At 47.8% G+C, this 11353-nt stretch overlaps 1 protein-coding gene across 1 annotated transcript; it reads right to left on the bottom strand.

The window, feature by feature from the left end:
- Positions 1-8638: 8638 nt before the first annotated feature.
- LOC115315718 lies at positions 8639-11353 on the bottom strand. The gene is made up of 3 exons (XM_040206072.1): positions 11348-11353; positions 8936-9932; positions 8639-8814 (listed from the first exon to the last, which is right to left on the bottom strand). The coding sequence occupies exons 1-3, from the start codon at positions 11351-11353 to the stop codon at positions 8639-8641; spliced, it is 1179 nt and encodes a 392-aa protein (XP_040062006.1).

Below are 11353 nucleotides of genomic sequence, written 5' to 3' on the forward strand. Positions count from 1 at the left end.
GAATGTTGACAAAGACGCCATACGATCACGCATGGGTGAACAATTAATATCGCAAAAAAAAAAAAATGTTTGTTGCACCGCAGGAAATGAAGGAGCTCCGCCTGAGGCGCTCCTTCGTTGCCTTCACACGTCTTTTAGCAGAGCATTCTCACGAGACGCGGAAGTGTTATGAAAGAAAAGCTTGCAATGCAGGCAGAGCTTCCACAGCCGATATTATGTTGCAACAGGCTATTGGCGCACCTCTTAACAGGAATGAGCCTGTTGCGCAACACTAGCTCGCAACTTATTTAATATTTATTCGTCGTGTGAGTGTTGTTTGGCAAATCGAGGAGGGTGTACATAGGTTTAGTTTAGTTTTGGCAAAAATAATACATAAAGCTTGTGGGAGACGAGGGTGGAAGAAGACAGGGCGGAGGGCACGTGACAGGCGGTGGGCCAAGAAGACACGAGCTGGCGCGAGACAGGGCGCGCGAGGCTGGGGCCGGGCAGGAACGACGGAGCCGTTCTGGCTGGTCTGGCCCATGGCGAACCCCGGAGCGCTCCACCAGCGAGGTTTGGAGCAAGACCGGAGGGAACGGCGAGCCCTGGACATGGACATACCGGCCTGGGCCATGACGGTCCCGGAGTGGTTCCGCAGCGAGGCTCGGGCTGTGATAGCCCGGGGTAGCTAGCCTACGCAGCGCTGGCGTGGGAAGGACGATTCGCAGGCCTGGGCACGGACTCCGACTGCGCGCTCTAAACGACGGACGACAACCAGGGTCGGTGGGCCCGGACTACCGGCTCTCGAGGACGGGCGACCGGGAGGCACCGACCCATTCGCTGTCTTCTCGTTGTGTTGTGTCACTCCCTGGGAGACCAGCGAAGCACAAACCGATAAGGCAGTCATTATTGAAGAGCGAGAATACCACACAGATTACCAGAAGCTTTATCTGTTGATTACCGAGTTCGTCATCTACCCGAGGGGCCCTGAAGTCTTAAATTTGATTCGCTACTGCCGAACTTGCCTACGGGCCTAGGGCACGATACGCTGCCTACCGTCAGATGAAATGGACATAACAACGAAGTGAATACGAACATGTAAAATATCTTGAGCAAATATTTTAAATCTACGACCGGAGACTACACAGCAAGCAGCGTTTAAAGCTCCTTATATGGCCCAACCCGGAGAGCAAACCGTCTACATCTTCCGCAGGGGTTGCAGTCACGTCAGAACGACGGCGAGTTCTGATTGGTTTTGATTAGAAGAGGAGTGGGTTGACCTCAATGGTAGATGCCTTGAGGTCTACCCACCATTTTTTTTAATCAGTCAATAAGAGCTTGGCGCTCCGCATTACTACAGAACGCCACTCATGTGTGTTTTTTTTTGTTTAAACGACACAAAAAAAAACTGTTACGTTTACATTACACCGGACCTTATCCTGTACAAGAAAATGAAAATTCACTCTTTTTTGTCGTGTGTAAACAGAAATAGTGTCACCATCAAAACTGAAAAAGAAGCCTGCTCATCTTGAACAAGTGAATGTATAGACATGGAGCAGTCCACCGTCAAAACGAACACGCAGCAAAAATACCTTAATTAGCTTCCACAAGTTTCGGTTCCTTAATCGTTTGTCCTTACTCCCCGTTATTCCCTCCTGGAATAATGAGTTGCCAATTTTGGCAACTCATCATTTGCATGATGAGAAGTCAATTTTGTTCACACAATATACTGGCCATTCTGTTTTCTTAGTAGGCGATTTTAACTTCCGTGAGATAAATTGGAATTTATCAGATGTTGTTGGTAGTGGAAGTTCTGGTGAGTGTCGCGATTTTATCAGTCTCTGCCTGGATTTTAGCCTTTCCCAGATGATTTATTTCCCTACCCGTGTAACCACCACATGTTCAAATATATTAGACTTGCTTTTGACTAACCATCCGAAATTTATTGCCTCTCTTACCGGTTTTGGAGGCATCAGGAACCACAAAGCAGTGTTCTTTAACCTAGGATTTCAAGCACCAGAACCAGTCAGGTTGACCAAGCAAATAAGGCTATATAATTAGGGGAACTATGAGCAGCTTAACCAGGACCTCTCAAGCTATTTCTCAGTCTTCCTGGAGGGTTTTGACGATAGGAATATAAATGAAAATTGGTGTCTTTTTAAAAACAAATTACTGCAACTCATTGAAGCTCATGTTCCAACTATTAACATCAGTTTCCGGTCTTCTAACCCTTGGTATTCGCGCTTACTGAAAACCTTTAACAATAAGAAAAAACGACGTTTTCGAGTAGCCAAAAAACAAGACACTGCTCTATCCTGGTCTAAATATCATGAATGCGCCACTGAATATAAAATTATGTTACAGCCGCAGAAGCGTATATTCTACCAGAAGACCCTTCCATCTATGCTACTAAACAACCCGCGCCAATTTTGGAATGCTGTAAATCATGCACCATACTCCCCACTAGCGCTTACTGATGATTCTGAGAACCTTATCGAGACTTATCAGTGTACCAAAGTTCTTAATCATATATTTTCTTCCCATTTCACCACCCACTGTCCCTTAACACTGTCCTTACCTATTACTAGCAATGTTTTACCTATAGATCCCATTTGTACTGATTACGAAGGTATTGTTAGTATTGTTAAGTCACTGAAAATGTCCTCTTCCCGAGGTGACGGCATACATTTTAAGGTCTTACAAAGCACTAAATATTCCTCAAGCCTATTTGTAACAAAAAATTTTCAACAATCGTTAGATACGGCGGCGGTTCCTGAGGATTGGAGAATCGACAAGGTCATTCCGGTCCACAAAAGCGGTGATAAATCTTCTCCTTTAAACTATAGGTCAATATCTCTAACTTCTGTACCTTCTAAAATACTTGAGCACGTAATCCACAAGCAACTATCTATTCACCTTGATTCTATCTCCTTTTTTAACAAAGCGCAGCACGGCTTCCGTAGAAACTACTCCTGCGAAACCCTACTTCTCTGCTTAACAAACGACCTGTTCGCAAACCTTGATTCTGGCTACCCCACTGACGCTGTATTTCTCGACTTCACTAAAGCTTTTGACAAAGTTCCGCATAAAAGACTGCTTCTAAAACTATCTTCATTAAACCTCGATAATAATGTTCTCTCCTGGATGTAATCTTTTCTCTCTCAGCGTCATCAGTTAGTTCATGTTAATAATTGTTCTTCTACTTTAGCCCCCGTAACATCTGGCGTGCCTCAGGGAACGGTGCTTGGTCCGTAACTTTTCCTTATCTACATCAACGATCTTCCTCTTCAGGTATCTTCATCCATGTGCGTATTTGCCGACGACTGTGTCCTTTACCGAAAAATAACATCCCCTCATGACTCTTTAACCCTACAAAATGACCTCGACCTAATTTAGAGCTGGTGTACTAACTGGCAGATGACGCTTAACGTCAGCAAATGTAAATGCATGGGCTTCTCTCGTTCCTCTTTTCAAACCTCTCCTGTTCATTTCCTCAATGGCATCCCTCTTCAACCCACGGATATGTATAAATACCTCGGCGTTCTTCTAACTTCAAACCTCTCCTGGGAAAACCATATTAATTCAGTTGTGAGTTCCGCTAACAGAAGCTTGGGTTTCCTTCGTCGCAATTTCAGATCCGCCCCTTCTCAACTAAAACGGCTCCTTTATCTTGCCCTAGTCCGGTCTGAATTAGAATACGCATCTTCAATCTGGCACCCTCATCAAGCCACATTAACAGACTACATTGAATATGTTTAAAACCGTGCTGCGCGTTTTATTCAGTCTGATTACTCCAGTTTTTCTACTGTTTCCCTCATTAAATCAAATCTCTCTCTCCCATTGCTTTTCACCTGTCGAAAAATATCCCGTCTCTGCCTTCTGCATAAAGTTTTCATTCACCAGTTTTTAATCAGTCTCTTCTTTCCCCACCAAGCTTATCTTTCCTCCAGACTCGATCATTGCAATAAAATAGCCCGGCCAAAGTGTTTTTCCACAGCACATCAGCACGCCCCTCTTCCTGATGCAATTGTGGACTGGAATGACCTTCCCGAAGACATCGTCACCATTCAGGATCTCATCAGATTCCGAGAAGCAGTATCAACCATTGTACTTAACACCCACTTCCCTCTCTAACGCCTTATGGCCCTGAGGGTATTGTAAATAAATAAATAAATAAAATGAGGGTTACGGACGTGTGCGGAAAGTGCTCCACCCAGTTTTTTGGTCGGCAACAATTCCTCGTTTGTAGTGGCATATGCGAGCGCTCTTTTCATTGCAAATGCCTTAACATTCAATCGGACCACTACATCATCTGCATGACTGACGGAGGGGGTGCATACAAGTGTGCTTTATGTAGGTAAAGGCGTGACCAAAACAATGTTGGCAACAACAAGAAGACAAACGTCTTCTTCTCAAATTACACCCAGTGGGAGTCGAACCGAGTGTTTTATGTTGGATAGAAGCATTCCTAACCAACCGAACGCAGTATGTCACGAGGTACACTTGTTCTTCTCTTTCTGTCAAATCCGGTGTGCCCCAGGGAACCGTGTCTGAACCCCTAGTGTTCCTTGTTTACATAAACGACCTTGCGCACTGTATCAAATTCAATATAAGATTGTACGTTGATGATGGTGTGCTTTACCGAAAAAAAATCCGCCTGATACCACCGGTTCCACTGGGGCTACAGCGAGTTGGCCTACACTTTCAGAAATACGAGGTGTAATACTTAAACCTCTTGTCCCATCTATACACCCCAAAACTTCAGTTCAACGTACAGCGCACTGACGTCGACCTGACGATACGAAATTTCACGAGCGGCTTCATAGCCGAGTGGCTATGAAGCCACTCGGCTATGAAGCCGCGTGTATGAAGCCGCGTAATACTTGTTAAAATAACCGATCTACGTGTACAATATATATATATATATATATATATATATATATATATATATATATATAGTGTTGAGACGTTGATAAAAGAGATTTAATAGAAGATAGGAGGAAAATGCGACCAGTATGAATGGCGGTACAGCATTCAAGAAGCGCCCGTGCCGAGCGCGCGCTTGGTCAAACCCCTGCCTGTCTGTCCGTGCCACTTCTTCTTCCTTACAATATCCCCCCGGTGTTGTAAGCGCCGGTCATCCGGCGCGTTTAGATTATGAGTCTTGGCGGTAATAGGGCTTCATGCGGCTGATGTGTACCACGTCGGAGGACTTGGAGCGAAGGTCGCGGTGCGGCGTAACGGGCTCGACTTCATAATTGTTTGGGGAAAGCTGTCGGATGACACGAAAAGGGCCAACAAAGTGTTTGAGAAACTTCTCGCACTTGCCCGGTGCTCGCCGGGGAGACCCCAAGAGGACTTCGTCACCTATGTTATAGGCAGTGGGGAGGTGGCGGTCGTCATAGCGCAGTTTTTGTTGTTGCTGGGATTTAAGGGTGCGGATGCGGGCAAGCTGACGGGCGTCTTCTGCTCTGGAGACAATCTCCTCTGGGTAGGGTTGCATGAAGTCGTCAGGTTGGTAGGGTAATATCGTGTCAAGAGGTGTTAGGGGTTCGGATGCATAGAGCAAGTAGTAGGCAGAGTGTCCCGTGGTAGATTGTCGTGCAGTATTGTATGCATAGGTTACGTAGGGGAGGATGATGTCCCAATTGTCGTGATGATCGGCTACGTACATTGAAACCATGTCAGCGATAGTATGGTTGAAGCGCTCTGTTAATCCATTTGTTTGTGGGTGGTAGGCTGTTGTGACGCTGTGAACAGTCGAAGAAAGGCGGAGGACATCTTCGAGCACGTTGGATAGAAAGGGAGTGCCTCGATCGGTGATTATGTATTGTGGAGCTCCATGGCGCAGCAGTATCGAGTGGATAAAAAAGTTTGCGACTTCGTGGGCGGTAGCGGCGGGAACGGAGGCCGTCTCGACGTAGCGTGTTAAATGGTCAATCGCAACAAGTATCCACTTGTTGTTGTGAATGGATTGGGGAAAGGGGCCAAGGAAGTCAATTCCGATGCGTTCAAATGGGCGGTGCGGTTGGGGAAGGGGTTGTAGGCAACCTGGAGGCTTTGTGGTAGGACGTTTCTTGGTCTGGCAGTGGTGGCACGCTCGAACGTACTTGCTGATGCTGCGGGTCATGCCTGTCCAAAAGTAACTGCCTCGGATGCGAAAGTAAGTTTTAGAAAATCCAAGGTGGCCAGCTGTAGGGTCGTCATGGTTTGCTTGGATAAGATCCTTTTGTAGTCGGCGGGGAATCACTAAAAGCCATGGCCGTCCTTGTTGTGTGTCGTAGTTTCGCCTATAAAGTATGCCATCTCTGAGTTGAAAAAGACGAGCACGGCGCTGAATTTGCACAGAAGGATGCGGCAAAGCACCTTCAAGGCATTGAATAATGGGGTGCAATAAAGAATCGAACCGTTGCTCTTCTGCAATGTTGACGGAGCTCAGGACAGCAGTTGTGTCTTCGTGGGCGGAGGAGTTCGAACATTGCGACCCATGGGGAAGGGGGCATCTGGAAAGACTGTCAGCATCAAGGTGTCGTTTTCCAGATTTGTAATGAATCGTGTAGTTATAGTCTTGGAGTTTCAGGGACCAACGTCCGAGTCTTCCTGAAGGGTCTTTTAGGGTGGATAACCAGCATAGGGCGTGATGATCGGTTACAATAGTGAAGTGTGTGCCGTATAGGTAGGGACGGAACTTCGAGATCGCCCACACAACGGCCAAGCACTCGCGTTCAGTTATGGTATAGTTACGTTCACTTTTCGTTAATGTGCGGCTGGCGTAGGCGATTACTCTCTGGACACCGGAAATGTTCTGGGCCAGTACGGCGCCGAGGCCATGGCCACTGGCGTCTGTACGTATCTCAGTGTCAGAGCCAGGAACGAAGTGGCCGAGCACTGGGACAGTCGTTAGGGCGGTTTTCAGGGCCTGAAAAGCATTGCTTTGAGGGCGATTCCATTGGAAAGCGGTGTTGTTACGGAGTAGCGTGTTGAGAGGTTCAGCGATGTGGGAGAATCCGGGTATAAATTTTCTGAAGTATGTGCAAAGGCCGAGAAAGGACCGAAGGTCTTTTAGATTTTTCGGAGATGGAAATTCGGAAACAGCTTGTAATTTAGATGGGTCAGGGCGAATGCCATCTGCACTAATGATATGACCGAGGACCTGAATTTGGCGAGCTGCAAAATACATTTTTTTGTGTTCAGTTGCAAATTGGCGGTGAGAAAGCAATTCACCACTTCTTCTAGCCTGTGCAAGTGCTCGTTGAATGAGGCGGAGAAAACAATTACGTCGTCGAGGTAACAAAGGCAGGTTCTCCACGTGAGACCCCGTAGCACGGTGTCCATCATGCGTTCGAACGTGGCAGGCGCATTGGACAGGCCAAACGGCATGACATTAAACTGGTATAGGCCGGAGGGTGTAACGAAAGCAGTTTTTGGCTTGTCGGCGTCGGCCATGGGTATCTGCCAATAACCGCTTCTAAGGTCCATGGACGAAAAAAATGATGATCCCTGAAGAGTGTCGAGGGTGTCGTCGATTCTAGGTAAGGGATAGACGTCTTTAGTGGTGATCTTGTTAAGTCGACGGTAATCTACACAAAATCGCCATGATCCGTCTTTTTTCTTGGTGAGAACAACAGGGGCCGACCATGGGCTGGATGAAGGCTCGATTATGTTTCTTTGGAGCATATCTCTGACGTGATCGTCGACGGCCTTACGTTCGGTGGGTGAAATTCTATAAGGGCGGCTTCGAATGGGAGATGCTGTGCCGGTGTCAATGTAATGAGAGACTACCGAAGTTTGAGCTACAGAGTGGCTATTAAAATCGAAGATTTGTTCATACGAAACAAGAAGCTTTGTTAGGGCTTCCTTCTGGTGAGGAGGCAAGCTAGAGTCTACCATTTTAGCAACTTGTGCGGCGGTGCTTTGGGCAGCTGACGGTAGCCTCGTAGATGTAAGTTCAGAGAGCGTTGCAAGCGTGGTATAAGAATGAGATGTTAGAGTGGCCAAACGTGCACCACGGGGAACAATTTGCGACTCAGTAGATGTGTTGGTGACGAAAAGAGAAACTTGTCCTTCAGTTGTCGTGGCGATGCAGTAGGGAAGAATAACTGGCTTTTTTGCGACAAATTTGGCAATGGGTTCAATGAAACCAGTGGTGCTTTCGAATGGACGGTCCGGCAGGAGTGTGATAGCAATAGCGGAGAGGGGGGGCAACAGGTAATCGTCGTCGGTGTGAAGCGAAATGGGTGAATTTTCGTACACGTCGTAACTAGTCTGCCGAGTGCTCAAATGAAGTTCGCGGCTGGCGCAGTCAATGAATGCCTCGGTGGCCGACAAAAAATCCCATCCCAAAATAACGTCGACGACACAATTAGCAAGTACAGTAAACAAAATGATATAGGAAGTGCCTCCGATAGAAATAGGGATGGTGCAGTAGCCAAGAGGTTGCACAAGTTCACTGTTTCCCATCCGTAGAAAATGTCCAGCGGGTGGAGGGGTGAGCACTTTGTGTAAACGGCGGCGAAGCTGATTAGAAATGCAGGATTTTGCAGCACCTGTGTCAACTAATGCTAAAAGTTTTTCTTCTCCAATGTAGACGGTAATAGTTGTAGGGCCAAGGTAAGGAGGATTTAGGACCGGAGACGGTAGTGCAGCCTGACCTCCATTGTTAAGACAGGCTGCGCTGCTTAGTTTGACGACGGAAGTCCGGTAGTAGCGTCAGTGAACGGCGAGACGGAGCGGTTTCGTCGAGGATAGGGGGAGGGTGATCGACCACGTCGGAATTCAGCAGCTGGAAAGGGACGTGTGTTGCGATGGTCGTCAAAATTGCGGCGGTCACTGGAACTGCCGTGGTTGTCGAAATTTCGGCGCGTGTCGTGGTCGTCAGGGTGTCGAGTTTGATTCTGTGGGGTGCGACTGTAGGCTTCAGCATTCATGCGGCGTCGGCAGTAGCGGATGATATGACCTGGGGCGTGACAGTAGAAGCATATCGGACGTTGATCTCGAGTGCGCCATTCCTCTGTCCGCCGGGGTGATAGGTAGCGTGTGGATGGAATTGAGACGTTATGAGAAGTTTGCAGAGCGCAAATGTGTGGTGCTGAGTGCTGTAAAGAGCAGATGGGTGGTGAGGAAGTCGATGGTGCCATGCATGTGGGAGACGACGAAGAAATAGGACGAAGGGCAGCACGAAGTTCGTCTTTGATTACCTGTTCAATCTTAGGCGCCTCGGGTTGCGAGATGGAAGAACTGGCTGAGAGGCGCAGGGATCCCAAGAAGTCGCGTAGTTCGTCTCGAATTATTCGCCTGATGAGATTGGGGAGGTCAGTGTCGGCAGTTGTAGTTGAAACTTCAGGGAGCCGTTCAAATCCGGTGTTGGAGATCCGACCACTTTGAAGGTCTTCATAATGCTTGCATTCTGCAATGAGCTGCTGCACGGTCTGAGGTGACCTGGGTGCGACGATGGAAAACAGCTCTTGGGATAATCCTTTGAAGAGGTGCTTGATTTTTTCGTCCTCCGGCATAGCTGCGTTGACACGTCCGCAGAGGCGAAGGACGTCCTCGATGTAGGACGTCGATGTTTCGGAGGGGGCTTGGTACCTCCTGGAGAGTTTGTCCCGCGCTTGTTGTCTTCTGCGTTCAGGTGTACCGAAGACGTCTGCGAAGGCGGTTTTGAACGCATCCCATGAATTAATTTCTTCCTCGTGATTGTCGTACCATTGGAGTGCAGTCCCTTTGAGGAAAAATACGACGTTGGCGAGTTTGATGGTGTCGTCCCAACGGTTGTGTTGGCTCACCCGGTCGTAATTTTTGAGCCAGTCCAGAACGTCAGCGTCGGCTGAACCGGTGAAATCCTGGGGGTCACGTTGACGAGTTTTGACCGTTGAAGTGTTGGTGGGGCGCTGGTCTCTTACATTCCCGTTATCGTCGTTCATGGTTGTGAGAGTCGACCGTCCGCTGCGCAGCTCCAGGTCGGAATTACCAGATGATCAGGTTGGGGATCGCTAGCGCACCTCCACCAAGTGTTGAGACGTTGATAAAAGAGATTTAATAGAAGATAGGAGGAAAATGCGACCAGTATGAATGGCGGTACAGCATTCAAGAAGCGCCCGTGCCGAGCGCGCGCTTGGTCAAACCCCTGCCTGTCTGTCCGTGCCACTTCTTCTTCCTTACAATATATATATATAGATAGATATCAGAGTTTTCTTGGCCCTACCGCAAAACCCGCGTTTTCTTTTTGTGGTCTTTGATAGGCACTTCAGCTTTTTAATTAGTTATTTCGTACCTTTATCAAGCCCCACGTAAACGCTGGGGCCGTCAGTTATGCTCTGTACGTCCAACTTAAACACTTTAGGTGCATTATATAGGACCAAGTGGGTGTAAGACGTTTCTTAAAGTGTACCTGCGTCAAGGTGGCATGAAGGAACGCTTTTTCTGCGCCTCGTCCTCATTTGAAGGCGCTGGTCGTCGCGCCTGGCTCCACTGAGCACCGCAAACATGTTGCCAGTCACCTGCCCCTGCCGTGCCGGTTCCGAGTGCCGCTGAAAATACGGAAGGACTGGATGAACGAGGTGACGGGTACAAACTCTTCAGTTCTACCAAGCGTTGTCCGCCGCCCGGATTGGGCGAGCGCAAAGACTGCCATCTGTCTTCGGTGCCTCGATTACCTGCTAACTGTGCCCTGTCCCTCTCGAGGCTTCATCCGTCTGTACTATACGTGTGAGGTCCTAAGTGAACTTGTGCCTTCCGCATTGGAGGTAGGCTCTTTCACCTGTGAGAAGCTTCGTAGCAAATAAGGTAATTATGCTTCTTCCCATATAAGTGGCACCGCTACTTATATGACCTAAATAAGCAGCCCGAAGGGTGCTTATTTAGGTCTTTTGGGAGTCTACATGTTTGACTCCGCATCTTCTGAAACTACCGATAACGTACCAAAACTAGCAGTACAGAAATCTACTATCAAAATGTGCGTTGATTGTGAACAAAGTCGGACAGCTTCTTTGCATCGGTCTTGATCTCGCATTTTTATATATTGCGTATCACTGAAAATTGGCTAACCGTATCTATCTCTAGTTGTCGGTATTCTCGCACTGGGCTCTTAGATGTGATCGCGAGTCGACAGGTTCCATCTCCACTCTGGGGAGACGCGTGCTTACGGCAGTACGCAAATCTTTATCGTGCTTTCGACGGTCTGACCTTGAGCTATATGAATGCGTTTGGATCGAAGCTCGAGTCACCAACGGACCTAACCGGTTGTACCATTTATAATAGCCGGTAGCTTGCGCCCCCTAGCAGAAAAATCAGTTTAAAGCTTATTGCTTATCGGAAAATATTACTTTCCTCCTTGTAATGCCTCTGTCACGCTAGGTCATGCTCTCACCCACAT

This window comes from Ixodes scapularis, unplaced genomic scaffold, assembly GCF_016920785.2.
Source record: "Ixodes scapularis isolate PalLabHiFi unplaced genomic scaffold, ASM1692078v2 PGA_scaffold3__209_contigs__length_174095766, whole genome shotgun sequence".
Lineage (NCBI taxonomy): Eukaryota > Metazoa > Arthropoda > Arachnida > Ixodida > Ixodidae > Ixodes > Ixodes scapularis.

Bases quoted from the DNA above. Each gene is read 5' to 3' on its own strand.
- LOC115315718 (XM_040206072.1), bottom strand. The intron at 8,815-8,935 runs GTCATATCATCC...CAACCACGGCAG, and splicing joins CTTCTACTGTCACGCCCCAG to TTCCAGTGACCGCCGCAATT.